Source organism: Xiphophorus hellerii, chromosome 4 (assembly GCF_003331165.1).
Source record: "Xiphophorus hellerii strain 12219 chromosome 4, Xiphophorus_hellerii-4.1, whole genome shotgun sequence".
In the NCBI taxonomy this organism is placed as follows: Eukaryota; Metazoa; Chordata; class Actinopteri; order Cyprinodontiformes; family Poeciliidae; genus Xiphophorus; species Xiphophorus hellerii.
Genome location: NC_045675.1, coordinates 8,885,779 through 8,913,318, shown reverse-complemented (window position 1 = coordinate 8,913,318; position 27,540 = coordinate 8,885,779). Strand labels below are relative to the sequence as shown.

At 37.3% G+C, this 27,540-nt stretch overlaps 1 protein-coding gene across 1 annotated transcript; it reads left to right on the top strand.

Moving 5' to 3' along the window:
* Nucleotides 1-2,044: 2,044 nt before the first annotated feature.
* tent4b (terminal nucleotidyltransferase 4B) lies at nt 2,045-27,164 on the top strand. The gene is made up of 12 exons (XM_032560575.1): nt 2,045-2,943; nt 17,165-17,288; nt 19,835-19,881; nt 21,539-21,659; nt 21,828-21,935; nt 22,113-22,241; nt 22,344-22,554; nt 22,639-22,765; nt 22,907-23,010; nt 23,101-23,297; nt 23,537-23,683; nt 24,890-27,164. The coding sequence occupies exons 1-12, from the start codon at nt 2,381-2,383 to the stop codon at nt 25,046-25,048; spliced, it is 2,037 nt and encodes a 678-aa protein (XP_032416466.1). The 5' UTR covers nt 2,045-2,380; the 3' UTR covers nt 25,049-27,164.
* The last annotated feature ends 376 nt before the right edge of the window (nt 27,165-27,540 follow it).

Below are 27,540 nucleotides of genomic sequence, written 5' to 3'. Positions count from 1 at the left end.
GATATCCCAGTTGTAAAAATCAGTTGACTATTTTTTTATCACTTGATTAGTTTATGGTAAACCTCTGGGTCATGAGAGAACCATTTAGAATAGCTTAAAAAGAACTTTCAACAGAAGTACTGAAAAATTGCATATGAAATCAAAACTTTTGTTTTTGTTTTTGAATATCTTAATTATTAATTCATCTTATTGATGATTTATTATTAAAAATGGTCAGTAAATAATAACTCTTAAATTGTTCAAATCAGCAAGGTACTTGCTCAAAATCCTGGTTTGCAAAAGATCTGAACTGAAGTCTAATCTTGATGAATAGTCCACAGCTGTTCCATTATCATTTGTTTTGGAAGTGACTAGAGGCGCTTTCCCACTGCCAGGTCTCGCTCCAACTGGTTAATTACGTTCTTTGTGTTTTTCTGTCAGGATTTCTGACAAATGTGGAAATTTCTTCAAAACGCTAGCTTTGATGTAAAACCTGTTCTGGCTTACAGGGAATTCATCTTTTGTTAAGTCCTCATTTCTTAGAACGTTATAACTGACTAGTTTTGTATATGGTTTGCAGCAAGATTTATATATTTTCAAACCACTACTATTTTCAGGATAATACAATTACTTTGAATAGTTGAATATACAGTATGTGGACCTACTTACAGATAATGAGACCACATTAGATTTAGATTTAATAAATTATCACACTATTATAATATAAAAACAGTCAGTGATGGATTTCAGCTAATAAGCTTAAAGGTAGTTTATAAAAGCGTTACATTTTCTTATTTGATATTCAAATCAGTAGGTACAGTAAGTGGCAATGACCTATGACCCTGGCTCTGCTTGTTGAATTACAAAACTATGGAGGAATAAGCTTGCCACAGTCAACAAAAATATTAAAAATAAATAAGTGGCTTAATAGTATATTTACTATGGCCAAACTGGAGCAGATAAGATGTATTTTGCTGATTTGAGAATTGGGAAATTATAGGGCAACAGCAGCACGGAATACAGAAAACTGACAGGTTGTCGTTTTTTTATTTTTAATTAATTTATAGAATAACAAAAAGTTTTTCAAATTGAGCTTAAAAAGTGAACCACATGCAGATTAATTGCTCACATAGTGAGCTAATTTGGGTTTTTATTTCTCTAAATTTTAGTGATTGTTTTACAGGCAATGAAACCCCAAATTCATTTTGTCGTAAGATTATAATTATATAATAAAGTATTTTTAATACAGATACATAGTATGTTTGATGAATGAAAAGACTGCTGACTTAACAGTTGTTGAGCATAAAATCATTGACACTTTCGACAGTACAGCTATGACAAAAATGGTAATCGCTAAAGAAGCTAACCGAGTGTTGTGCCCAAGCATATTAATGGGAAGTTAAGCTGAAGGAAAAAGTGGATTAGAGGAAATGACTGGACTATAATTTATAAAGAGGTGTGGAATCTAAATTGCTTGAAGTCTAGTGTAAAGTGACTCTACAGTCAATAATTTTGGCAGTGAGGTCATCAGCTGTTTGTCCAATAGCCTGAATAGAATCTATGAGGGATCATGAAAAGGGAGAGGCACCAGATCACAGAATAGATGGCTGCCTTAGTAATGACATTTTCCACATTACCTTCCATGTGAAGAATGTCAATGACGATCTGCAGGTGTAATCTGCATGGGGTGCACATCATGTATTAAAAAACTTAATAGGTTTTACGTAATGTTAAACGAAATTATGGGGTTTACTTTTTTTCAATACCTTGAAAAAACGTCTCCCACCTATTATATTGTTTTCAATCCATTTTCGAGAGCATATAAATCGTAATCCTGCCTCAATTTTATGTTTTAAGCGTAAAAAAATCATAAATAATGTCAGATTTAAATGAACAGGAATATGAATAAAAAAATTTTTTTCCGTATTTGATTTACGTAGAAAGAAAAATATGAAATCTGAGTTTGTTATGTAATAAATATATTTAAAATCCCCCGTAAACTGTTTGTTGCGTAATAGGTGTGTCCCCGCCCCTATTCACTTGCTCGGCGCAGCCGCAGTAGCGGTGTGGACTCCGCCATCGGGGGAAAGGCACAGAGACTCTTCGACAGACAACCCTCGCACGTTTCTAACGTCTTTAACAGCAAGTTGATCTTCAAATACTGTTTTTATCACCTGACTCGCGCTCTCGTTTTAGTTACTGCGGATGAATTAGTTCGACCGCTCGGTGTATACCATTATTACCCAAGCGCGTAGTTTTTTTTAACCATAATTTAGAAGTAACGGTCAGTGGAGAACCTGAGCAGGCTAGCTAACGTTAGCTAGCGACCTGGCTAGCTGCACACGAGCTGAGCGCTGCTCAGTGGTGGGGTGGGGGGGCGGTTTGCCTACAGTGGCGTTTGATGGATCCTAGAATCGCCTGGTTTCAGCCAGAACAACGGGGACCCGCTAACAACCTGTGGATGCAGATTTGGGAGACGACGCAGGGGTTCGGGTATTTGCACGTCAATAGCAGCTACTCCACGGGATCTCAGAGTACTCCGAGCCTGAAACCAATCGTCAACAACGGGGCGTCGGGAGCCGTCCTTACTTACAGAAACGGGACGCTGGACTCGCACAACGGTGGTGGAGACGTCAAGACTCAGGGGATGTCTACCTCAGCGGGGGTTGGAGAAATGACGGAACAGCGGGACTTTATACCACTGGACACCAACAGCAACCACAACAACCGAGCCGCGGGCAGGGGCGGTGTCGGTGGAGGGGGGCAGCAGGGCAGCGGGGTTGCTGTGCTTTGGAGGGGACTCACGGACGGACACCCCAACAAAAGAAAGAGAGACAATAAAGCTAGCACTTTCGGATTCAATTCCAGTCTCTTGAACAATGGTTGCGGCTCTAACACGGAAAGATATGAAGGTTACACGGGCACGCCTTGGAAAGTCAGGAACTACACTGAAGGAGTTGTGGGGTAAGAGTGAGTCTGTTGAAGTTTAATTTGGCTGCGTTGCAGGTGATCACCTGCTGCTAAGAGTGAAGCTCTACAAATCAGTTTCCATTGTGTTAGCTCAGTGCTGGAGCATAAACTAGTATGTTTACGATTAAAGGACAAGGGGAGAGGCTGTTTGTCTCACCCCACCCCACTGGCTTACTGCCACTTAATAGGTCAACTTTAGTTTATTTAGCTGGTGAAAAAGTGACTTCTGTTGAAGTTTAAATAGGAGACCTCTATATGTCTTCAGCTGCACTAACTATGAGAGATAGTGAAATTCACTCTTTAAAAGGGAAATCCCACATACAGAAGTTGAGTTAGTGACTTGTTGAGGCAGCTGTTAGAAATAATGCTGGCTTGCAACTAAGTTATATTTTTTGCTTCTCATAAATGGTGTATTTCAGGTAAGTTGACAAACAGCACTTCTCAAAATTTAAAGAAGCCACATATAAAATTAAACCTTTAAAGATATTGCATGGTTGGTTAACTTTTCACCAAAAAGTACACATGCCATACACTACTGCTTGAAGTTTTTGTATGTTTATTTACAGTAAAACATACAAAACTTTAAAAAAAACTCTGCTGAAAAAAAGAAACTTCTTATTCTGATTTACATGCAATTGGGTTAACATTACAAGATGCACAAGAATGCAGTGGCATTAGTGAACACTATGGCAAGACAAGTGACTTGATGGACCAAGACATCGATTCAAATGCATCCAAGTTGCTTCCAAGTTTTATTGGGTTCAGACTTATATGTTTAATCCAAAGTTTGACTCCGATGACCTCAGAGCCATCATGGATATCAAAGGTTGACAATGACAATAATCATGTTCAAAATGTTGCAGGCACAAATTTGTTTACATACTTTTAGAAAATTTCCATCAAACTTTATTCTGTCTATATTTGACACTGGTCAAAAAATTAAATATTGTTGGCATTCCAGTTGCATCACCTTCAGTAGTCTTACAATTTGCCAGTACAGTGGCATTGCCACTTTTCTTAGCTTGTAAAGAACTTTAAAAACCTGCAAACAGCAGTTTCTTGCTTTCTTGTTGTGTGTTGGTTAAACTTTTTTCTACATTCATAAATTGACTTTACAGAAAAGTCTGGTTTATACCTTGAAACATTAGAGAATTTTCTGTTTCTTTAGCCTTTGCAGGCCAACATCTTAGTGCTTATTATGTAAAAAAAACATGGTGTAACATGGCTAACAATTCATGTTTATATCTGACCAAGTCACATTCAAAGGAGCAGAGGATAATTAAAACTCTTTAATTATGTTTCTCTTGTTGAGAGAAACATAACTCTTTCATGTTGAGAGATTGACAGCATTAGAATGCACATTAAGATGAGAAAATGACAGCATAAAAACTCTTAATTCATCACAGTATACATATGTTGGGTTGGGCTTTAGATACTTTTATGATTAGAAGTCACCACATTTAATCCTGATTTGATTGAGTTTTTTGAAACAGTTTTGATAAGATTTAGGCCAACAATAGAAGAATTATATTTAAGTAAACAAAGGAACAGATCCCAGGCCTGGTGTTATCTGTATTGTTATTTTAACTAGTTACTACCAACGTGAATCATAGAATCTGCAGTTGTCTGTAGTTAAGCTCTCACTGCTTGTTCAATTTTAATGTTTGTATATTTTTGTTGATGTAACAATAATATTAGTCATGGGAATACATGATATATGTGTAACAAACTGCTAGTAACAACTAAATGCAGTGTAACAAATTATATATTTTTTGAAGTTGTAGAGATGGAGACTTCACTGAATCATCATTTGAGGTTATATCTGTTATGCTGATATAGTTCATAGGTGAGTTTTAAAAGACAAAAAATAAAATATGAATAATCAGTCTGATGAGCCAAAATAACGAAAAAGCCAATCTGCAAGGGAATGCGGGGTTCTTCAGAAAGACTGAAGAATTATTACTAAGGACCACTTTGAAATGTAATAAAGTATGTGCTTGTAGGCAAAACGTAAAGAAATGTGAAATGGCTGTAGGCCTTTCATGTTGAGAGATTGACAGCATTAAAATGCATATTAAGATGAGAAAATGACAGCATAAAATCTCTTAATGCATCACAGTATACATGTGTTGCTTATAGTAGAAGAATGGGGAAATCCCCTCACTTTGGATGAAATTAGTGTAAAAGTGATCTGACATACAGTAGATGTCAGTGAACAATGTAAGGAGAACAAGTCACACAAGAAGAAGATGGCTCTGGAAACAGTCTGGCTACAAGATTCCTAGCTCTACTAGATATTTGCTTCAGGTGGTCAAGGGAGAACTTTATCAACTAAGTTATCAATGGTTGAGGCACCACAGACCACTGATTTAAGCTCACAAATAGAGCTCCACTATATATCACAATGTCAGTGTGCACAATATTAACACAGCAAATCACTCATTGAAACTGTTAGCTTATAAACTCCCAAGTGTAAGCTTACACTTAGAATGCCAATAGGATATTCAGCTTGCTGGATGGAGTCTCAATGCGGTGGATGCCCGCATCTGACAGGTCAGAGTGGCCAAGAAGCAAGAGCATTGAATGGATCCATTAGAAGAACAGAATGGGAATAATGGAAGTGTAGACTTCTTATAACCTGTGGCAATCACAAGTTTTTAGCAATATCACATTTGCTAATTATAACATTTTCTAATATCTTGCAACCCTATTTTTCTTTTAAACCTAGGGATGGACAATATATCACCTTCAACATCCATATTAGCCAATGCTTGTCATTTTTTAACATATCTGTAACGGTCCATTAAGTAAATGGACCAGTAAAACTGGGCTGATGTTACCAGCTGATATTTATTTCCGTCTTGTAGCTGTTTTGGATGGAGCTGATCATGTGGTTTTTGTTTGGTCAAGTGATTGTGATTCAGCACAGGATTATGGGATATATCTGCCACAACAGCAGCATTAAAATCGGATTCAACAGCAGCATTGAATCGACCCAAATTTGCATATTAGTGCATTCCTATTTAAAACAAAATATTGTTTCTATATATGCAAATATAAAACAGTTATGCATACAAATATGTATTTTCTATGAACTTGGATTGCTGAAATGGTGAAAACTTTCAGGTTTGAGGAACTTCTTTCTGAGCTTAGAGAGTGTGTGCTTCTACCTCTCAAACTTACTGCTGCTTCAAAAACATTTTAATAAGGCTGCCCAGTCAACTTCTTTGCATATTTATTAAATCTTGGATAGTAATAAAAGCTTATTGCTCTAGATCAAACAAATCTTCAAGGAACTTTAAAGTGTGGCTTTTAACAAAAGAAAGTCTTAATGTAAAGTTGTAGTCTGTGATTAATAATGTGAAAATTTTATTTATGCTTAATTTTTGTTGCAACAGATCTTCTATAATATACTTTTATCATTCTGGATGACTTTTAGCATAACTTTTTGCTGTGTTTATTAACTTAGTTGTTTATAGTGTTATAACTGTGGAGAATATTTTCATGGGTGCGGCGCTGAAATAAACATTTTTCTCTCCTCTTCCTCACGGTTAAACATGTGGAGGCAAGCAGAACACAAGAGTGTAGAGTTCAGCCTTTGGCTGATTCTCATTTATAGTAATATGGGAGCTTTGTTTGCATAAGGACATTCTTTACTGATAAGCTCTACTAATACCAGAACCTTAAGCTAACAGCTGGGATCATACTCAGCCACCACTGATGGCCTTCAGTACTCAGGCAAATCATGATGTCAACACTGTCTGAGACATTGCCACATTATTTTAAAATGAACTAGTGATGACATGCAGTATGTATGTGAATGTAAAAACAAACTTTGCTGGGTTAGAAGTGATATTTTTTCGGTAAGGATATGAAAGAACTTCAACAGTTGGGATGAACAGTGATAAAACATTTTTAGATGAATGAAGAAAATAGCTACAGACAAATGACAATCTTGCTACTTCAGACGTTACATTTTAGCTACAAGGTGTTAGCAAATGAACCACAAACCCGGCATATGCCACAAAATGGCACAAGGCATAAATGAAAGTGTCCCGTTTCCAATTATTTTTAGCTCAATCTGAACATTGTATTTAATACAAAATATAAATATAGCATTTTCCCAAGGAGAACACAAGACTGTGGAGTTGAGCCGTTTTGGGTTGGGAGTAAATGCAAATATCATGAACGAACATATCATTCATACATGACTGAGTTTGCTATTTACAAGAACCAAAAAGGGTGACATGGGAGTAAGTTAAAATGCGCTTCAGCAGGACAGTTTGTACTCTATATTTGGCCATGTGGCTTTGCTAGTGAGGCAGAGGCATTAGCTTATTTGTGTTTGACTCTCTGCCAGGCTTTCTGGAACTGGGAAGGTCCAAGTAAGCAGCCTGATTCATGATGGCAATGGATCAGTGTTTGCATGCTCCACACAGCTCGACTTCCTCTGAACAAAGCCAACCCTCTCGAGAGACAAACCTTTGCTCCCTCTTCCTCTTCTGACCAATCACATTTGGAGCTTGAAGGGAGGGCTTCCACCTAATTTTCTAGACTAGTGATTGGGGTTTTGTTTAGATTCTTTATATGGACACAGCGAGTCTCTATCCTGAGAGAGCTATGTCCCCTTTTTTTTCTTGCTGATCCCAGTTTTCTAATTTAGTGTGTCTGATTGTAAAGATGAAACAAAATGTCCCACTGATTTATCCAATTTATGAACTTTTTTTAAAGTAATAATTATAGTTCTTTCTAAATTTGCAAACAGGCTTAGAATGATACAAGAGAAGGTTACTTCAAATGTAATGAAAAGTGTGGTTAATTGTTCAGCGATGAAATGCCCCAGAGCAGGGTTTTATTGCCTTGTTATTGTTGCTTTTTTAGAGATTTATGACACCCAGCAGGTAACACCTCTGCTTAAAGCTGTTTTATTAAAAACCCGCTTAACACAGCGGCTGCAGTATTTAACATCTGTTAGGCCCTCCTGTGTTTCCTCACTTGCTGTCTGGTGTTTAGAAAATGTTGGAACATCAGAACTGCGGATCAATCTGGCCCCTAAAACCAGCGCAGGTAGACCACTCCCCATAACTCTACCTTCAAGTGTGTAGGGAAGAATATGTCTTCCTGCCCAGAGGAAAGTCATTCTGTAAACCAGACTTTTGTCACTTTGCAAAACATCTTTTTAAAAACTGGTTGTTGCAAGGGGCTACCAGTGCTTTATACTGTTTCTGTCTATCAAAACTGGTCCAAGGAGGAACATCATGTGAATCATTGACCAGAATTTGATGCCCATGATTCAGTATTTTCTGCCAATTGGTAGCAATTGTTTAGTTCTGTTGATGTCAATGTGAAGACATTCTCTACAACAAATTGGTTGCTTTCTTTTCATATTTGCAGTATATTCAACATAAAGACATGTTTAAAAATGCTGCAAACTTTATGAAGTTCTGCTTGGCACTTTATTGTTTTGATTTGGCTTTAAGGCAGCACAACATCAGGAAAATATGAGTGTGATTTTTATTGTGGAATATTGCTGTAACCATAAGTTACTATTATTAACCCAGATTATCCTAATTTTTACTTGAGTTCTCACCACAACTTTCATAATGTAAAAATTCCTCTTATTTGCCAAAAATATTCTAGGAAGGCAGTAGTGCTGAAACGATTAATTGTATTAATCACCATGAATAGATTATTGAAATCAATTAATCATTAATTTGAGTATACAAACTTATGCCACTTGCTGAGAGAATAACATACTAATTGCAGGAATTAAGGCAAAACTTTACAAAAAATGTACATTTTGCATCTGGGACAAATTCAGAACTCCTCAAGTGGCATAGTTTTAGCTTCACCCAGTTCAAATTCTATAAAATATTTTTGATTTAAGCACCTTTTGCTATCCAATTAGTAATAGGTTAATCCAAAAGTAATCAAAAGCCCTTAACTACAGCTGTGTCCGAATTCAGGGTCTGAAGGACGGATTTGTAGGCCGATTACGTCATGGCGACAAGGCCTGTCCGAATTCGAAGTCTCCTTCACATGCGGCCTCCAAATACATCCTTCTTTTTCCCCAGATTTGAAGGATGGGTCCGGTGTATCCTTCACGACCCACCATATTCCATAATTCATTGCGGGTCCAAACTGGGCGTTCAGGCAGAGCGACAGTGGCGGTGAAGAGCGGCAAATAATTTTGTTATATTACACTTTAAATGACACAACGTGATTTTGTACAACTTTTTTAGGCGAGAATGTAAGTGTGCAAGTCTGAAATATCTGCTCGGTTCACCAAAACATTACCTGCTCTGACATTTTCGGACATGTCTGCTCCCGCTGCGTTAATAGCCAGCTCCCCATCGCCAGCTGCAAGCTGGCCTGGCGCTCCAGGTTCGGTATACCGTAGGAGAACGCCTGACTCCCGGCACATTGTTATAAAAACTCCCACTAGCTTTCCCCAATGAGTGGAAGTTAAACATCGATATTATTCAGACAGGTAATATCTAGTTGTAAAATGTTTGGTCTACTAAAGTATTTAATTTATTCCTGAGCAAATCGGTTTGATTGATTAAAGTTAAGCCTTTATTTGACTGTAATGGCTTAATGGAGATTTGGAGAGTATTTGAAAATGAATAATTTGCTTACCGGTATATTTATTCCTGGTAGAAATGTGCAATACATGTTTGAACATTTTAGAATCAAACCAACAGCTTTTCTCTTCCTGTTTAGTTTATTCACGGCCTTGGAAGGACCAGGGCTATGTAGACCGATTCTTCGAAGTATGCAAACCTTGAATTCGGACACAGCTTATATTGAAAAGTAGAAAGGGCTGAGCTTTTATAATTTACTTCTAACACATGCTGTTAGAAGTAAAGTATTTTTTACCTGCATCCTATGCTATAAATTATCAAGCATACACTGCTATATGTTTGTTATTGTATTTTAATTAAAAAAAAGTGATTATTTGCATTTTTGTATGCATTTCCAATCTTGAATAAAATAATCTTAAATGAAAAATAATGAATACACTAATTGATGGCTAAAATAATCGTCAGTTGCAGCCCTTGCAGGCAGAGATCAAATGCATGGCACCTGAAATATTGGAGTATTCCAAATATTGCATCCAAGAAGCCATTTATTGTAATTATTGATATAGCTCTGACTATTCACTACTCTGTAGATGCCATATTTTCAGGTTGTTACATCTGAAATAAAGCCAAAAGGTGGATTCTTTCATTTTCTTTGTTTCAGGGTTTCTGTGAGGTATTAAAAAGTCATAAAACACTTTAATGTAGAATCATCTCATTTTCTAGCCTTAAAATGTCCTAAATCTGTCCATACTTTTCCTGATTTTATTATTGTTTCTGCTCAGGAAATTACAATCAAAATATTTATGCTCCCTTATCTACTTCCAGTACTTTAAGGAGACTGTATATTTAACAAGGCTGGGCTTGGGAAAACATTTCCCAGTTTGGCTCTAAAAGCAAAACTGAAAAAGTTCCCATCAGGTTTGCCTTCATTGTTTCACTGTGGAGTTTCTGAGCCTCAATTGGTAACTTGGGCGTCTTCAGTCAGAAGTTTAGCGGGTCATTCCTAACCCTCTGTGTGGATTTAACTTTCAGGAAGATGCTGAAACCGTTTCAGCTTAATGTGAAATGTTTTGGTAGTGCTTTTCTGTCAGCCTGTTATTTGTTAGTTCATTTCAAGACTAAGATTAGCCTGCTGCTCCACTCACAACACAAACCTCTGTCACCAACATTCATCAGCATGTGTTCTTCTGTGTAATCAGAGCTGTTCGGCTCTTTGATCCAACAGTTGGCATCCCTGATCGTTGATTGATTAAAAATTAATGGATGTGTCATCTGTACGGTACTGCTTTTGTTTGGGGTTGTCCTCATTTTGTGAACCAGTATTTAATGCATGGCAACCCTGGCAGTTCAAAGCTGCTGTGGTGTGTTGGAGGTTCAATAGGTACAGCAGTGTCACATAACAGCTTTGTTGTAGAGTTTGGCAATGCCTAAAAATGTAAGCCTTTGTGAAAATAGGGTCATGATGTCAGTACACTTTCTAGGTGCCAACACCTAATTTTTTAATACTAGTTTGAGTAAATTGCAACTTGGGTAACTACAGCTAGAGCAGTCATATTTATTAGGTGTTTCTTTGTATATAAGTATTACTTCTTAGTGTATATAATGCATTTTAAATTGACAAGTGATGCTAGAGAAAATGGATATAGAGTGCCTAAGGATTTTAAGAACATTAGCTGATCATGAGTCCATTTCTACTTAACAAATGGCTCACATTTCTGAGGCTTTTCAGCACTGCCCAACCTGTTATATGTTTGGCCTTTAGCTTATTTGTATTTTCAAAGTTTGAGCCAGCTTTTCTTCATTCTTTCTTACTTCATTTACCTCAAATTTTACCCGGCCTTTCTGACGCCTTTGAACGATTCAAAGAACTAATCTAGCCTTCCAGACAAGGTGTTGCACAGTTTTCATACAGAAGCAAAGCAGGAATGTTAAAGGTCCTGCTAAACTTGTTTTGTTTTTTTGCACAGGATTGTTCGTCAAGTGTCCACCATTCATGATCTGTGGTTAAATTTTAAATCTTAACATTATTGAGTGCCAAACAAGCTGTCATTTGTCTCTGGTCAAGAAACAACCTGCTTGTAGTTTAGCTCAATTTATTTATAGAAATAAAACTAACCAGATCAGGCTATCTAATTCCAGCTATTTCAGAATGAAATGTATTGGTAAACATCTCAGTTGTGTATTAGTTTTAGTGACCTGTTATCAGTATGTGCTGTTTTACTGTTCAAAGGACTAGGTTGCAGGGTTATTCATACACTTTAAACCAAGAGTAGATGTGATAGTTTGTTTCGATTATGCAGAAACCACTAAGCAAAAAGAGATGATTTGGGTTTTCTGGCACCATTTTAAGGCATAAATTAGCTAGTTAGTTTGTAGAAGGCTATCAAATCAGAGTAAATTTAAGGAAACCATCTAAAAGGAAGACTTGAGATTAAATCCATCCATATATAAGATATGTTTAATTTTTTAAAACTAGCTCGCAAAACTAGGAGTTACAAAAGATTGGTTACACAACAGCTAAAAAGAGGCAAATTTTTAACAATATTACTGGGAAAAATTTGGAAGTCTCCCTAGAGACACAACTGTTTCAATGATTCTGTAATCTGTGCAGGATTTTCCAGTCCATGTTTGACTAATACTTGTCTACATTTAAGGTGGCTCAGATGCCAAGAAAGCATGGGAAAGATCCCCTTTTCTGTGAATTCACCAATGTTTAAAAGACTCAACATTCGGTGTAGAATTACCTTGTAGCAGTTTGATCGGTTTAAGTATTTTAGATTTTTAAGACAATTGGAACTAAATGATGAAAGAGCTTTTAGTTTAGCTCTAGAAGGAACCTCTGAAGCAGATGCTGAGATTAGCATAGTAATGTTTACCCAGTCTGTATTCTCACAGAGCATACACATTATTCATATCTCTGGAAACATCTCTTTCCTGAGTACCCAGCATGTTGCCAAACAAATGCTCCTTCGATGCCTTACCAACCAAGTGTTGTCGGCCAGGCTGCTTTTATCAGCCAACCATCACCAACATAAGACTTCCTTTTTACTTCAGAACTGTCAGGATTGCGCATCTTGAGACATACTTCACAATGATGGGAACTACTGTTGTGTTTTAAGACTACGGAGAACTCGTGGCATGCTACCTTCCTGCTCAAAACATAATCAGGTTAACGTGAACATCAAAAATGATGCTGCATGTTTGTTCTTTGCTCTATGATTACAGAAGAGGCTACACTGTTATTGTCTAGAGGTGTGGCTCGGAGAATTGTGTTAAGCTTCTTCTAAAGTATACATTAATTAGGGCCAGACAGTGTAGTTGGAAAAACTTAACACGATGTAAGCATTTTATATCAATATAATTATTGACTATTTTTTTTGTTTTAAATATCTGAAATACTTCCAAATTAGAGATGTTATCTTTCCTGTTTTGTCCACAGTTTTCACTCCATGTGTTGTTTATTTTTAAGCTGTTATGAGGCACAGTGGCGAAACCTGTAACCGCTGCTGCGCAAGTGACTCAACAGGTTGTTGCTAGGTAACCAAATACTGAGTTAGTTGATGCCACTTATCTTGCTTAGCTGGCAGTGAGAGGTTGAGTGGCTAAAGTATTTCCTCTGGCTACATCCCCTAGAATGCTATGCGGTTCTGGATCAGAGTTCCATGAAATTGAATATCCCATCAGACAGATTATCTGTTCATATTGATCATGTATCTATCATAATATAACAGTTCAGTACGTTGCCTCCTAGATGTTTTGCCTTCAAGTAGTGAATGTGTAAGATGACTGAAAAGTACAATAATTTTTTTTAAAAATTGTTTTAAGTTTGCAAGGTTTGAGGATTCCATATGAGATCTTATTACTTTAAATTGAACATCTTAGATTCCTTTCTTTTTAATCTGCAAATAGAATACCACACCATAATCTCGTTTTTATTCATTTTTTAAAATCATGAGGAGATTGTCTGAAGTGCAGTGTTGTAATAGATGTGCTGTGAAAATGTTTTCCTTCTGCTTCTGTAAGGTTTTAAACGGCTCTTACTGAAGATTACATAACTTTACTACAGCAGTATGGGATTAACAGATAAACAGTGCCAATGGGCTCTGAAGGCAGGCTTCACAGCTACGATGTAATGTGATCCGTAAAGGTGGAGCATGGGTTGCTCTTATTACATGAGGACAAGGGAGCTGTCGTTGCCTGTTTCCTGTGAAATGAAACCTACTGATTGTGGAACTCCCTCCCTTCCTCCCTTAGACTGTCTGTGGTCCAAACAAAACATTTTAAATAATACACATAAATCCTCTGAGTTTAAACAACAAAAAATACATAGTTTTTATATTTTAAAATAGTTTACATTACAATTTTTATTTAAGATGCATTAAAAGTTTTCTCTGGTTATTTGTAAAACTAGGTAGATTCATGTTCATTACTCACAGAATGGTAAAATGAGTATTTGATTGGTCTGCAGATATTTTGCCTGTTTTGAACTAACCAAGCAGATTGCTTGTGAGCCATGAGAAGTTGGCATGTGCTCTCCCTCTGCTCTGAATCACAATGAACAGGCAGGTCAGTGCGAGTCTCCCAGCTTTATTCGGAGCTGCTTGGAGCTCAGACAGAGTGCAGCCCTCTGTTAACAAGTAATAATGATAAGAAGAACCTGTTGCTGCATAATTGTTGTATAATAAAAACATGTCACATTTTTAACATCAGGGATTGTAGTCACACCCTGACGCTCCCACTTAAGATGAAAGGTTGACAGCTTGGCAGTAGCGACTTAGTAAAATCAGGTGTTAACCTGTTTGATGTTGCATATAAAGTTTTTTTTTAAAATGTTTTATAGCTCTGCCTTATACTTTTAAAATGTAGATTTTCATATTTGATTTTACTGCATTTTCAAACATTGGCAACTCATCCTCAGATATTGGTGCAAATTAACGTGGTGGCATCAGGTGGTTGCTGCAGAGCGCAAACATCGCCAAGTCGTCTGGATGCCTGAACGCATTGAGATGCTGCCATGTGACTGGCCCTTCATGTATCTGATCAAGGGTACCTAATAAAGTGGCCAGTGAATCTATATAACATCTAAATATTCTAGCTCAAATGCAGCACATTAAACTTGCAGATGTTGTAAAGGCAAAAAAATAATCACCCAACTTCTAAGAGCAAATACTTTTGCAATGTAGATTTCAGTTGCTAGGTTTCTTTTACTCTGAAATGAAACCACTGTGTGTGTGTGTGTGTGTGTACGTGTGTGTGTATAATGGGGGTTAGACTCTGCAGTGTTCATTGTGGAAAGAAGCATCTTTAAAGCTAAAAGTTTTGTTGGAGCTAGAAGCAACAGGATGGAACTGTTCCATGACAAAAACAATAAATTATCTCTGTAACCGTTGATATGTGGTCATATTTTGAAATGGTTTCATATGATACTTTAACTTATGTTTGGTAAACCCAAAAGCCTGGCAGGTCATTTTTGCATCCTTTGAGCCAAATCTAAAACATAAAAACAGGCCATCTATCTGATGACTAAATCTTGTAAACAAAGTTAACCCATATAATTCAGTTTTCTTTTAAATTAAAATCAAAACTGTTTTTCATGTTCCATACTGAATAAAAACTCACTTACTTAGACTTAGCTGTTTTGTTTTTGTTTTTATTACATTTTTAGAGTAAGTTAGAGATTGTTGTTCTCAAATGTTCTAACTTGTGCATTGCTCCAGGCCTCGTAAGCTAAATCATGCATGTGTAATGTTAATATGAGTCGACTCGTCATTGAGTTCACTTGTTTGTTGCACATTACCTGGAAAGATCGAGAGGTAAAGGCAAAGTGCTGAATGACAAATTAAGTATCTGATTTATTTATCTGAGTTTCTTTAACTTTGTGCAGGCTGTAAAGCTCTCTGGCCTCTAATGATAGCAAGGCAAACATCTATAAAAGCAACACACTCATGGTTATCAATGCTGCTTGTTAGTTTTAACTAGAAGCCTGTTTAATTTTGCTGTTGTATTACTTCATAGTTGTGTAGTAGTTTGAAGTCTTATGAATTTTTTCCACCAAAATTTTTCACTTAAGTTCTATTTAGCTAACTATAGGAACAGAAAAAACCTGTGAGAAAACTCCTAGGGAGCAAAATGCACAGTGCTCTTAGGGTTATAATCCAAACAATTTGTGTTTATAGCTTTATAGGTTTTTGATATGTCCAACTCTGTGGTATACATCGCTTCTGTGTCCTTATTTCACTCACACCAGCAACATGTCTGGCATATTTAGAAGGCGTAACGAGCCTGTTTTTTAGTCCTTATGGCTGTGTTTGTGTTCTTGTTTGACCGCCCACACAGGCTTGCCCCTGCATTCATGAGCATGTAGCCAAAGCTGCTCAGTGAAAAGGTCAGCGCATGTGGGCACAGCGACCCGTCCCAAGGACAAATGTGGAACCCTTCTGTTGCGTGCGTCTCTCGAGTCCGGATTCTTGTTGACATTACATGAGGACACAGTATGGGTCCTTTTTTGTTTTGGTTTAGCCTGGTTCTTTTTTCAGAATTGCACGAATGTCTTTGTACAAGAGAAGTCTTTGTTTCCCATTCCCTAAGGAGAGCCGCTGTCTGGTACAAAAGCATTCTTATTTTCTGTAATATTAACTTCTTAGTCAGTCAGTGAAGCTAATCTAAACAAGTATTTGTTGGAAAAGCTATTTTTCTAGGAAATAAGTGTACTGGTTTTATGGATGTTTATAAATCTTTTTACATTTTTTAAATATATCATAGAGGCACTTTAGTTTTTTTCCATAGTAGGGGTTTTCTTTAACTTAAGTAAAACAAACAACCTGTTTGTTTTGATTTTTCTCTTTTTGGAAGAAAAACGTTTCCAGAAAGGGAAATTTATTTTATATTGGCTTTTACTTGTGGAATTTAATTATATTTACTTATTGTCCCCATGAAGAAATAAAATGGTCCCAGTTATTATAAACCAATTTGAAAATTAAAAGTCCAAAGTCTTCAGAATCCAAATATGATGAACTTGAATTGGAAATGGACAAAAATACTCCGGATTTCAGTCCTGCGTTGTCTCTTCCGGATGTCCATCATGCATTGTGCTTGTGTTACTGTGCTGATTTAACAAATCCTTACAGTACATCCAAAGCCCTATTTACATACAAAGTAGCAATACTGGCAGGCACCCACTGTACCGCTGCATAGCGTCGGCAGAACACTATGCGATTTGACACAGAAGTTTGATGAAAACAGTTGTACCTTTGGTTTAAAATTAAGAAAATAAACTCAAATACTGTATACTACAAATGCTTAAGTTGACAAATTATTATTGTTAACATCAGCAATTAACTTGACTTTGTCAGGATCACTCAGTGTCTGACTCTTAGCACCCACTCTCTGTGAGGGGCTCGGAAGAGGAGAGCACAATTTCTGTGAAACACAGGAAGGCAGCTCCAGTTGCATCAGCTTAAATCAGTGTCTCATTTTGAGCGGTGCTGCATCTGTTATTGCCAAACATTTAAAGTTCCCGTTTTGCGTTTCGAACTGTGAACATATGACTGTTCCTCTAATGTGCGTCTGTTTTCACCTGCCTTCACTTCTGTCACTAAAGTGTGCTTCCTTTTCCTCTGTGTGTTTTGCAGCTTGCACGAGGAAATCAAGGATTTCTACGAGTACATTTCCCCACGTCCAGAGGAGGAAAAGATGAGATTAGAGGTTGTGGACAGAATAAAGGGAGTCATCAAGAACCTTTGGCCCAGTGCTGAGGTAAACCTCCCCTTTTTTTTATGCGGCAATCGCCCTCACCTGCTTGCAGCAAAGGAATAAAGTGAGCAGTTTGAACCATTGGTAACTTATTAGCGCTGATACAGTTAAGTACATTGCCCAGGCTGCACAAGTTGACAACACAACTCTCAATTACAACAGCCTACAGTGCTGTCAGGTTGAATGTGCTATCAGGCCACTAGCAACAAATGTCCTCTGACTCTTTATCTCTCTGCGCCACAGTTCTGTTTGGCTCAAGCTATCAGTACCACCTCAGGCATTATTGCATTTACTGACTTTGATCTTGCTGATAGAGCAGCAGGTTTCTAAGTGTGTCTGCTCTGGGCCTAAAATAGGAAGTGCAGTACTCTTCCAGTCTTGGACAGCTTTGTGTCTGTGTCGATTTCTCATCGCTGGCAGCAGCGGCAAATGTGGCTGTCCAGTTTTCACAGTGCTTGCTTAACTCTTAACTGTCAACCTGAAAACGCTAACACGTTATCCAATTAGTCCATGAAGACACTGGCAGTTAAAGAATGAACTTGTTTACATACATGTCTGCTATTCACTTTGCAAACTGACTGCATAAACTGCTGAGTGTGGTATAGCAATGATAAGATACGTTAGCTCTACTAATGCAAATTAGGGGTGGGCAATATGGGCTTAAAGTTATATCAGGATATTTTGTGGCACTATTGTGATAACAATAAAAGTGGTACGATTATTGATTATTTCTTTAGGTAACTGTATGGTTGTGACTGCGTGACACAGCATTCAAAGCCCCACAAGCACAAATAGTGCTACTAACAACACCTACTTATAATAAGTTGATTTAGGACACCAGTCACAAAAGAAGTGATTTGTGTCACTAAAATGCGCACATTTACTGCATTGAAAAATTGATTTGTATTCATCAATACTCTTTCAGTGAACAAACAATGGAGAAACATTGCAAAATTAACAATGCAGAGTATACAAACTGTTTTAGTTTGTTTTATAATTAAAAGATCATTAATTGGAATTTATTGTGATAACAATAAATCAAGTTCTTATAAGAAATTTTATCACAATGAATAATAATTGATATGATAAATTTGCCTGAAGGATTACTGTAGTTTCCGGACTACAGGTTGTTCTGGAGCGCAAGTTGCAAAAAAAAAAAAAAAAAAAAGCATCATGAAGAGAACAAAAACTGTGCCATTGTATTGTGACTGAGAGGGGAAGTTCTAAAACAAGAAATTGAACATTTGAAATATATTCTAAGCTGATTAATTAAAGTAGAATTTTTGTTAAAAAGTTTTGGAGTTTAGGAAAATTTACTTTTAAGGGCTAATTTGAGAGGAGAGATAAAAATAAGAAATTCAATGTTTCAGAACCATTGGCTTCACAAACCAGAACCTGCCCAGAAATGTCTGCTGGCTCACTCACAGGACCAGCTTAATGATTTCAGGTGATCTGTTTCCACATTCCCATTTCTTGACTTGTCTGATGGGGAGATCTCAGCACAACAACTTATTGTTCAAACCAAAAGGTCACTGAGACAGGAAGGCAGCTGGTTCTGGTTGTTAGATGTCCATGTTTGAATTCGTAACCTGGTCATATGACAGAAACGGAAAGCAAAAATCATGCAGCGCAAACAAACTTCCATTCCAACTGAATTTCAACATGTTTATTAGCATTTTTGTAGTCAGGCAGAAGTTCTGGAATCAAAAATGGGGAATAGTGTAAGCCATATAGACTTTTTTTTCTACTACATTCTTGGATTAAATATGGATTATGTTAAACCTCTTCTTACCTAAAACTGGATGGATGTGACAAAATATGAAAGTAGTTGTTGTTGGTGAAAGATGATATCTGAGTTGTTGTGTTCACTACGCTATGATGCATTACAGCTGGGTTGAACAAGGTTGCCCTAGACCTGGTACTGAATGACTGTCGGTTAGAGACGAGACACAACACTGCTAACCTTTGTCACCATGCGCAGTTACGTCACAGTTCATGGAAGTCTGCTGGACTCGGTTTCATTCACAATCAGCTTAGGGTCTTTACATGTGACTGAGCTGTTTACTAGCGTGTGCTAGTATGTGGTGAGGTGGAGAAGAGGTTTAGGGGAGTAGGATCAAGGCTTAGGTCTATTTGTGCACTGCGACATGGGTGTTTCAAAGGAAACAAGAATATTTTTGTCCTCCCAGTAGCTTGCGCATTAAGAGATTAGTGGATTGTTTTTGTGGTAAAACATCCTGATAATTTTGGTTATCATAAGAAAAAAAGACACAAAACAGATTCTGCAGTATATTTTTACATTAAATATTTCTTAAATCTTTATTTCCCTTTTTCTCTCTGCTGTTTTTATACCATTTCAAAATCAGGTTTTGGTAGACAGGAGCAAACTTTAGTTTAAATTCTTGTCATATCTTAGCTTATTAGAAAGACCTAACAGAAAATTTAGAAAAATACAGTATATCAAACAGTATTATGTGAAATGATACTGTCCTTATTAAAACCAAATATTGCCTACATAGAAAGCAATTTTTTCTTCTTTTTTTCTTTAGGTCCAAGTGTTTGGGAGTTTCAGCACTGGCCTTTACCTGCCAACAAGGTAAGCTAGAGTCAAATTTATGCAAATTCTTCTCACAGACCCTTCCAAAGCTGAGACTTGTCGTTGACTTTTAACCAAATCAGTTTTGCATCTCAAAGAATTAACTTCTGTAGTAACAAACAGGGTTAGAGGTTATAATGAGAATGTGAGCTGAAGTTGATATCTGCGGCGTATTTTTAGTTGAACTTTAAAAGCGGAAAGATCGTTCACAGAATGCATCTAATTTTTTTCTCATTCATTGCTTTACGTCTGCATCAGTTCCGTGGCCTTCCTCTTTTTTTCCATTTACTGAGCAAAATGTGGTTAAATCAGCTGCTCCTGACTTGATCACAGACTGATATATCTCTAAAGACACATGCATTCATCAGATATCAGATGTCTTTTGCTGATAATTTTGATGAGTGCATAATCTCTATCAATGTCTTGCATTTCTGCAAGCAGGGGGAAAGCTGGGTGTTAGGGCATTTGCCCAAAGGTTAGTGAATATTCTGATGATTGAACAGGTCAAATGAACACATAGGTTTAGTTTAAAAATATCTATTTAATACTTACCTAGAATAACTTGGCAAAAATATACTAGAATTTTCTACTGCCATTATCTATCTATCTATCCTGCATGTGCTACCGTTTCTGATTTAAAAAAATATTCCTAGAGTGGCCTCTGCTGGTAAGAGACTACTAGAAGACAATAATCGCTCCGCCCTTCATCCACAGTTATTTATGTGGAAGCTGGATCCGTGGCAGGTTACTGGATAATTATGTAGTAGGATTAAGCAATTTTGTTATATAGCAAATATTTTACGCATTTATTTAATGGTATCAAAATACAGATCATTTATTACTTTTATTGAAACATATCTGTCTATCTGTTTGACTCTTATTTATCCTGGCTAGGTGTGTTAAGAATCACAGCTTTGACAAACAGTTTTGCTTTTAATTTTGCAGATGCTGACAGATTTCACTAGTAGCTACAGAAGAAAGTTGCACATTTTCTCCACAAGGGGGAACCAAACCTTCACTCGTAACAACTGTAGTTCACAGGAGATATTTAAAGTGTCAGGCAGAAGCAAATTGAGGATAATGTATACTTGTTAAATCTATTAAAAGGTACGACATTATATAATGAGTTTATTTTTTTACAAGACTTCTTTTTTTTTTAACCTTTTTCTTCATAGCAGAGAGGGTTCTCAGTTTATGTATGTTTTTTAAGTTTCCGGACCAGTCCATCAGTAAGAGATCATAATCAAACATAGAAAGTGCTTTCCCCTTGTTTGACTCTGAACTGCAGGTTCATTAAATACTTAACAACTAAATTCTCCCACTGTTTCCAGTCTGTACACTCATTGACTAGCTGCATGTATTTTAAAGTGCTTTTTAAATGGCAAATCAGATAAAGCTTAAACGGATTAATCTTATGATTCCTTTGTTTACTGTTGGATTTCCCTCTATCAGAGATCATTTAGTGTATTTATTTCATTCCTTAAAATAAAATATCAGACTCACTTGAAGTTTGAATAAGCAAGATAGACCTCAAAAACAAAGCATAAATCAGTGTTATGTTCAGTGCATCTGTAGTATCAGAGAAGACTACTTTATGATCTTTTTATATCTTCTGTTTGTTAAACTAAATATAAGCTTTACTCTTTCTTTCCTACAGTGATATTGATCTGGTGGTTTTTGGGAAGTGGGACACACTGCCTCTGTGGACTCTGGAGGATGAACTGCGAAAAAACAATGTTGCAGATGAGAACTCCATTAAAGTTTTGGATAAAGCGACGGTAACATTTCAGGCCTCCAAAAAAAGAAAAAACAAAACAAAAAAACCCAGTGTGATCTTGTAGTTTGCATGATACTTTTTCTGACAAAAATCTGGTGTGTAATCTAGATCTAATATAAACATTTTTCCACTGTCTTTCATCGTGAGTTTGTATTGTTTGTTTTTTAAGGTTCCCATCATCAAACTTACTGATTCCTTTACTGAAGTCAAAGTGGACATCAGTTTCAACGTGAATGGAGGTGTTAAAGCTGCTCGGCTCATCAAGGAATTTAAGGAGGTAATATCTGCGGCGCTTTGCTCAGCTGTATCGCGGCTCCTGGATTCACTCATGCAACTTTTGATCACCTGTGATCAAAAGTTGGCAGGATTTTTATCACTTTTATCACAGGAGACATAGTAGGAGTTTTAAAATTATTCTGTCTTTTGGTTTCTTTGTCTATTCTTTCATCTGCAGAAATATCCTGTCCTGCCTTACCTAGTCCTTGTGCTGAAGCAGTTTCTACTTCAAAGAGACCTCAATGAGGTTTTCACTGGTGGAATTGGTTCATACAGTCTCTTCCTCATGGCTGTTAGCTTCCTGCAGGTTTGTTTTGCAAATCTAGGGATTTTCATTTCCCATGTTCCTAATCCTCTCTTTACTCTATCTGAATATTCACCTATTCACCTGCTTTTACTTTTTCCCCAGCTTCATAACAGGGACGTTTCTAGCCCCAACATAAACATTGGTGTTCTGCTAATTGAATTCTTTGAGCTCTACGGTCGCAACTTCAACTACCTGAAGACAGGCATCAGGATAACAGACGGTGGTTGCTATGTTGCCAAAGATGAGGTTCAGAAAAGCATGATGGATGGATACAGGCCCTCTATGCTCTACATTGAGGATCCTCTGCAGCCAGGTATTAACAGGAAACAACACACCAGAAACGGAAGGGTGTTGGAATTACCTAATTGACATGTTGTCTCCATCTTGTTATCAATAGACAATGATGTTGGCCGGAGCTCATATGGTGCCATGCAGGTGAAGCAGGCGTTTGATTATGCCTATGTTGTCCTCAGCCATGCTGTGTCACCCATTGCCAAGTACTACCCCAACAATGAGAATGAGAGGTAAGGTGCTAACAACAAACGTGCTACTCATGCATTACAGAATACTTTTAAGTATTCTTAGAAGCTGTTTCCCTTAGCAGTCCTAATTTAAAGAGTCTATATTTGGAAATTAACTGTTTTTCTCACTGTTCCTAACCTCAGTATACTTGGTCGGATAATCCGAGTGACTCAGGAAGTGGATGAGTACAGAGAATGGATCCGAAAGAACTGGGACAGCCAGTCTCAGAATGATCGCTCTCTCAACAGTATGTATTAGTTGTACTTGTCGCAACAAAGATTATATCACTCCATTGATACGAGCTGCAGCTACAACATGTCCCTCTCGTTTTCTATAGGAAACGACGTCAAATTACTTGAGTCCAAACAGCTTGACGAGTGCAACAACAACTTCCCAGACGACGAAGATGTTGTGGTTCTTCCTTCTGCTCCTCACAGCAAGTCCTCTTCCAACACTTCTTCTCCGCTCCCGTCTCTGGGCTCGTCTCCTTCCTCGTCCCCGCTGTCGCCGTCTTCCACATCCTCCAGCGATGCGGTCAGTTTCCATCGCACTTAAATATCATATAATCAAAAGAATGAGCAAAAATAACTTGATTAAATATAAAATGCAGATTTCAAATGATGATTTCATTTATTAGAGGCAAAAGCTGTCCAGATGAAATGAGCCAATATAAAATCATTGATCTGAAAGACTGTGACAAAAAAACAAAGCAAAAGAGGTCACTAAGAAGGAAATGCTTCATGTAGATTTGTGTTGTTGGTGGTTTCCTTTAGGATTCGGATGGTACTCCATGCAAGACAGTCAAACAACAGCCTGTCCGAAACGCTAGCACACACAGAGAAAAATCTACGGTGGTCAGTAATCACCGCATACAGAATCACTCTACCAGCACTCCACCTGCAAGCAACAAAGGAGGAAAGGTATGCTTAGTCTCAATTTTCTGTTATTATAAAGGGGTCAAGAGGAATAGTTCCATATTTCTCCAGGCTTTGTTTAGGTTTTTTCCTTGAATATCAGTTATTTTTTTAGAGTTCTTATTTTTGACCATTTGGAAAATTATTTAAGACACTGATTTAGCGAGTGAGTTAGTGGAATGAAACTGTGTCTTTAGGTATGCCCTAAGGTATGTCCTTCCACTGATTATTTTTGTCTTAAGGTATCTTAAGCAGTTGGCTTAGCAGTGAGACTACGTTTCTATAGTTCAGCAGCTAAAAAAACAAACACAAATTGACTTTTTACTTACCTTAGATGCTCAGGTAAAACCCAATCCATATTGATATGGATGAATCTGTTAATGATCTATCCACATCTACAGTGATGTTGTGATTGTTGCTTTCTGTGTCTACCATTCGTGGCAGCTGTAGCTAGTTATCTAAGCATCTCAATGTCTTTTGAACATTTTTAGGATTTACTCATCTTGTGAATGGGAAAATTGTCCCCTGATGGCATTTCCAGTACTCCCACAGTTTAACAATTTCTGGCTGTCAGCTATGAAAACTGCTACACGGTTAGCTAAAAAGAAATCTGAGAGCCAGTTGACTATAAATCAGAATATGACTGGCTTAGAACATTTATGCGTTTTTACTGATATTTAGTTTAAGAGTGAAGGTATTCGAACAAGGAAGCAGATTACGCCAGAGTAGACACATTCTGCCTAGCAACAATTTCTGATTGGCTAATTTTTACCCAATACAAAATGAGTCACAGGGGAAAGCTGAATCAAAAACATTTTTAAAAAAATAGTGGTATCTGATCAGGAAGCCCTTTAGTGTCCCCAGACTATGATACAACTCTGGTTTAACCGTTGAGTTTCTGAGACAAATTTTTCACACACCTCAATCAAATAAGCAGGTCATTAGCCAGACAGTGAAGAACTTGACTGCATGGAGATAAAATAGGATATTATTCAGCCATTTGTTTCAGATGTGTTGAACCAGGAACACATTTGAAGGTTGTAGGAGTTTGTCTTTAGTCATGCTAAAGACAAACTCCCCCCATTAACAGGTTGTCCTTGTAGGTCAGGACAGACTCAGTCCTTGACCCTTTTTCGGACTGCGTTTGAAACCACTGTCCTGTCCTGTTTCAACATCTGATTGTTGCTTTGTGGTCTTATGTGATTTTTCCAGGCCAGGATGTCTCGTTCCAACAACAAGAGCGGCCACCACGGCCAGCAGAACTCCTCCTTCAGCTCCAGAAGTCATCAGAGCAACAAGCCACACCACCAAGGGAACAGCAAGAAGAGGAAAAACATACGAGACTCTACACAAGAGGATCTTTGCAGATAGGGGTTTGTCTGCTCATCCGTGTCGTCACCGACAACCATCTCCCTTCCGCCTTCCCCACATCCCCGTCTGCAACTGACTATACTATCCCACTTCTGCTGCCAGAGGGGGAAGTTGTTGGTTTGAAAACTTCTGCAGAATCGGTCACCCATTTTTATGGTGGCAGGTATTTTCTAGCAGAAATAGGAAAAAAAGTGTTATTGACCATAGGTTTAATTTCTTGGAGCTGAACTGAATCACAGACACTCTGCTTTCCAGCAGTTTTTACAAAGTAGTTATTCCTTCCCACAGCCAGCCTCTTGTGCCTCCTTCTGTCGAGGATTGAACAGGTTGGATGTCTGGAAACTCCACTGGAGCAACATCTGGAACTGCCGGCTGGGGAAAAAAAAAGGATCAAAACTATTGTGCAAAAATGTTTAAAAAAAAAAGTAGAAATTGCAAAATGTACAAAAATATAATGCTGAAAAACAAACATACACAGATTTTCTTTTAAAGCTGTTCACTTACAAATCAATCAGTAAGAGTGGGAAATAACTTATGCATGAGATTTTTTCTGTTGGTTGATTCTACTGTTGGATTAATCTGTTTTGTTATGTCCAAACAGATTGTACAAAAATTTGTACAAAAACAAGCATATGCAAAAAAAAAAAAAAAATGTTAACACAAGTTTCATACGATGTTTTTACAAGATTTCCTGATTGAAGTCACAAACATGCACATCTTATTCCTGTTCCTGTTTGGCTAAAGCCAACAGGTGGTTTGGATCCCATTGCCAACGGAAATCATCAGCATCCACTTTTACTCCTGGTCCCTGTCTGATTGTGCTACTGTGTTAATATTTAGCCTTGAGAGAGCCAGAGCTTAGACTACGTCTCCACAGATGACAGAAAGGAGCTCTGTCGCATCAAGCTCAGTAGCACTACCACACCAGTGTAAAGGCTTTAAAACTGCAGATTTAAATATATATTTGTGGTGATAATGGTTTTATGAAAAATCCTAAACTTGAAATGTGTCAACAGTTAAACTATGGGGGGTGGGGATAATCAGTTTATTTGGTAATCTACCTATTACAGAATCGTTTGTATTCGTTAAATGTATTTATTTTTTTATTAATTACATAAACATAGTATGGATAAATGTATTAACATTAGAGCCCATATCTTCAAGTCCTATTTTTGAAATAGAATATGTCATGGGAAGGTGGGGTGGGGTAGGAACAAGCATTCAGGTACAGTAAAATATCACCTTTTATTGTTTCTGCTAGACTTTTTTTTATTTCACTGACTGTTGAGTGACCAAGTTTCTTTTGATAATTGAAGAGACCATTTTGTAGGTCATATATTGAGAAATTTCTTTTAATTTGTGGCTGGTCTATCTAGACTAAAAAGGGAGCTTTTTTGCCTTTTGTTTGTTGATTTTTGTTCAAATTTCTAAAATGTCATGGCTGCAAACACTTTACAAAATGTCAATTCCTTCTGTTCTGTTGCTGCAGTACAAAAATTAACCTGTAGATGGAGTTATAGCTCTAAGTCTTAATCTATACACTTTTGGCTTGTATACTGCATTTGAGTAGTTTATTTAACCTATCACTTTTTATTATTGGTTCTTTAAATGCTCATATCCCCACTGAATGGGCAGCTGCACACACAAACTCCCCCTTTAAGTTGAGTACTTGCTTGGAGGGAGTGACACACCAAAGCACAGCTCAGTCTCTTATTCTCACCCTGAAATGACCCTTAAATTTTAAATAACCAGCAATAAGCATCACCTTTTATTCTCTTCTATTTTGCATGCCTAGACAAACAAAAGCACATACAAGTCTCATTACTGCCCATTCGAATTTGTGTTAAAAGGATAAAAGACAAACAGTTCCACCCCTCCTCACCAACCAGGGTTACAGTTGTGGTTAAAATGCAGTATAGAAGCGGAGCAGGGCTTCTGATGGACAGATCAGGAGAGATGTGAACCAGATTTGATGTGCCATCTGAATGTCCCCTCACCACCTCACTTTTCACTTCAGAAAGGCTTTGAACCCAACTGAACTCATCTAAAAAAAAAAAAAAAAGGTTGTTCTTCTGCAGCTATTACAATTCATGCAATAAAAACATTACCATTACAATGTGCAAGTTTTTTCTTTACCTCTGACTTTTTGTGATGTATATGAAAATGAGCGCCATCAGTGGCGATGCAGACACCATGACTTACCGTTCAGGATGACCGGTCGGACTTGTCAATTGAACCCGACCATGTTTTTTGTTTTTTTTTAATCTATTGCTTTCTTATGAGGTAAAAAATGAGTCTTTCTAAATTGCTGTTAGGATAAATGTGCTTGTTTGTTCTTTATGTCTCTGTGATAGACTGATGACCTATTGAGGGTGTCGCAATAACCAGATATACAAGCCCACCTCAGCAACATCTCAGTGGATAAGCAGATTTTCTTTACGCCATTTTAAAATTAGTACATTTTAATTTTAGTATTAAGTTTTACTCCTGTT

Bases quoted from the DNA above. Each gene is read 5' to 3' on its own strand.
- tent4b (XM_032560575.1), top strand. From the start codon at position 2,381: ATGGATCCTAGAATCGCCTGGTTTCAGCCAGAACAACGGGGACCCGCT. The intron at 22,242-22,343 runs GTTTGTTTTGCA...CTTTTTCCCCAG, and splicing joins TGGCTGTTAGCTTCCTGCAG to CTTCATAACAGGGACGTTTC. The intron at 23,011-23,100 runs GTATGTATTAGT...CGTTTTCTATAG, and splicing joins GAATGATCGCTCTCTCAACA to GAAACGACGTCAAATTACTT.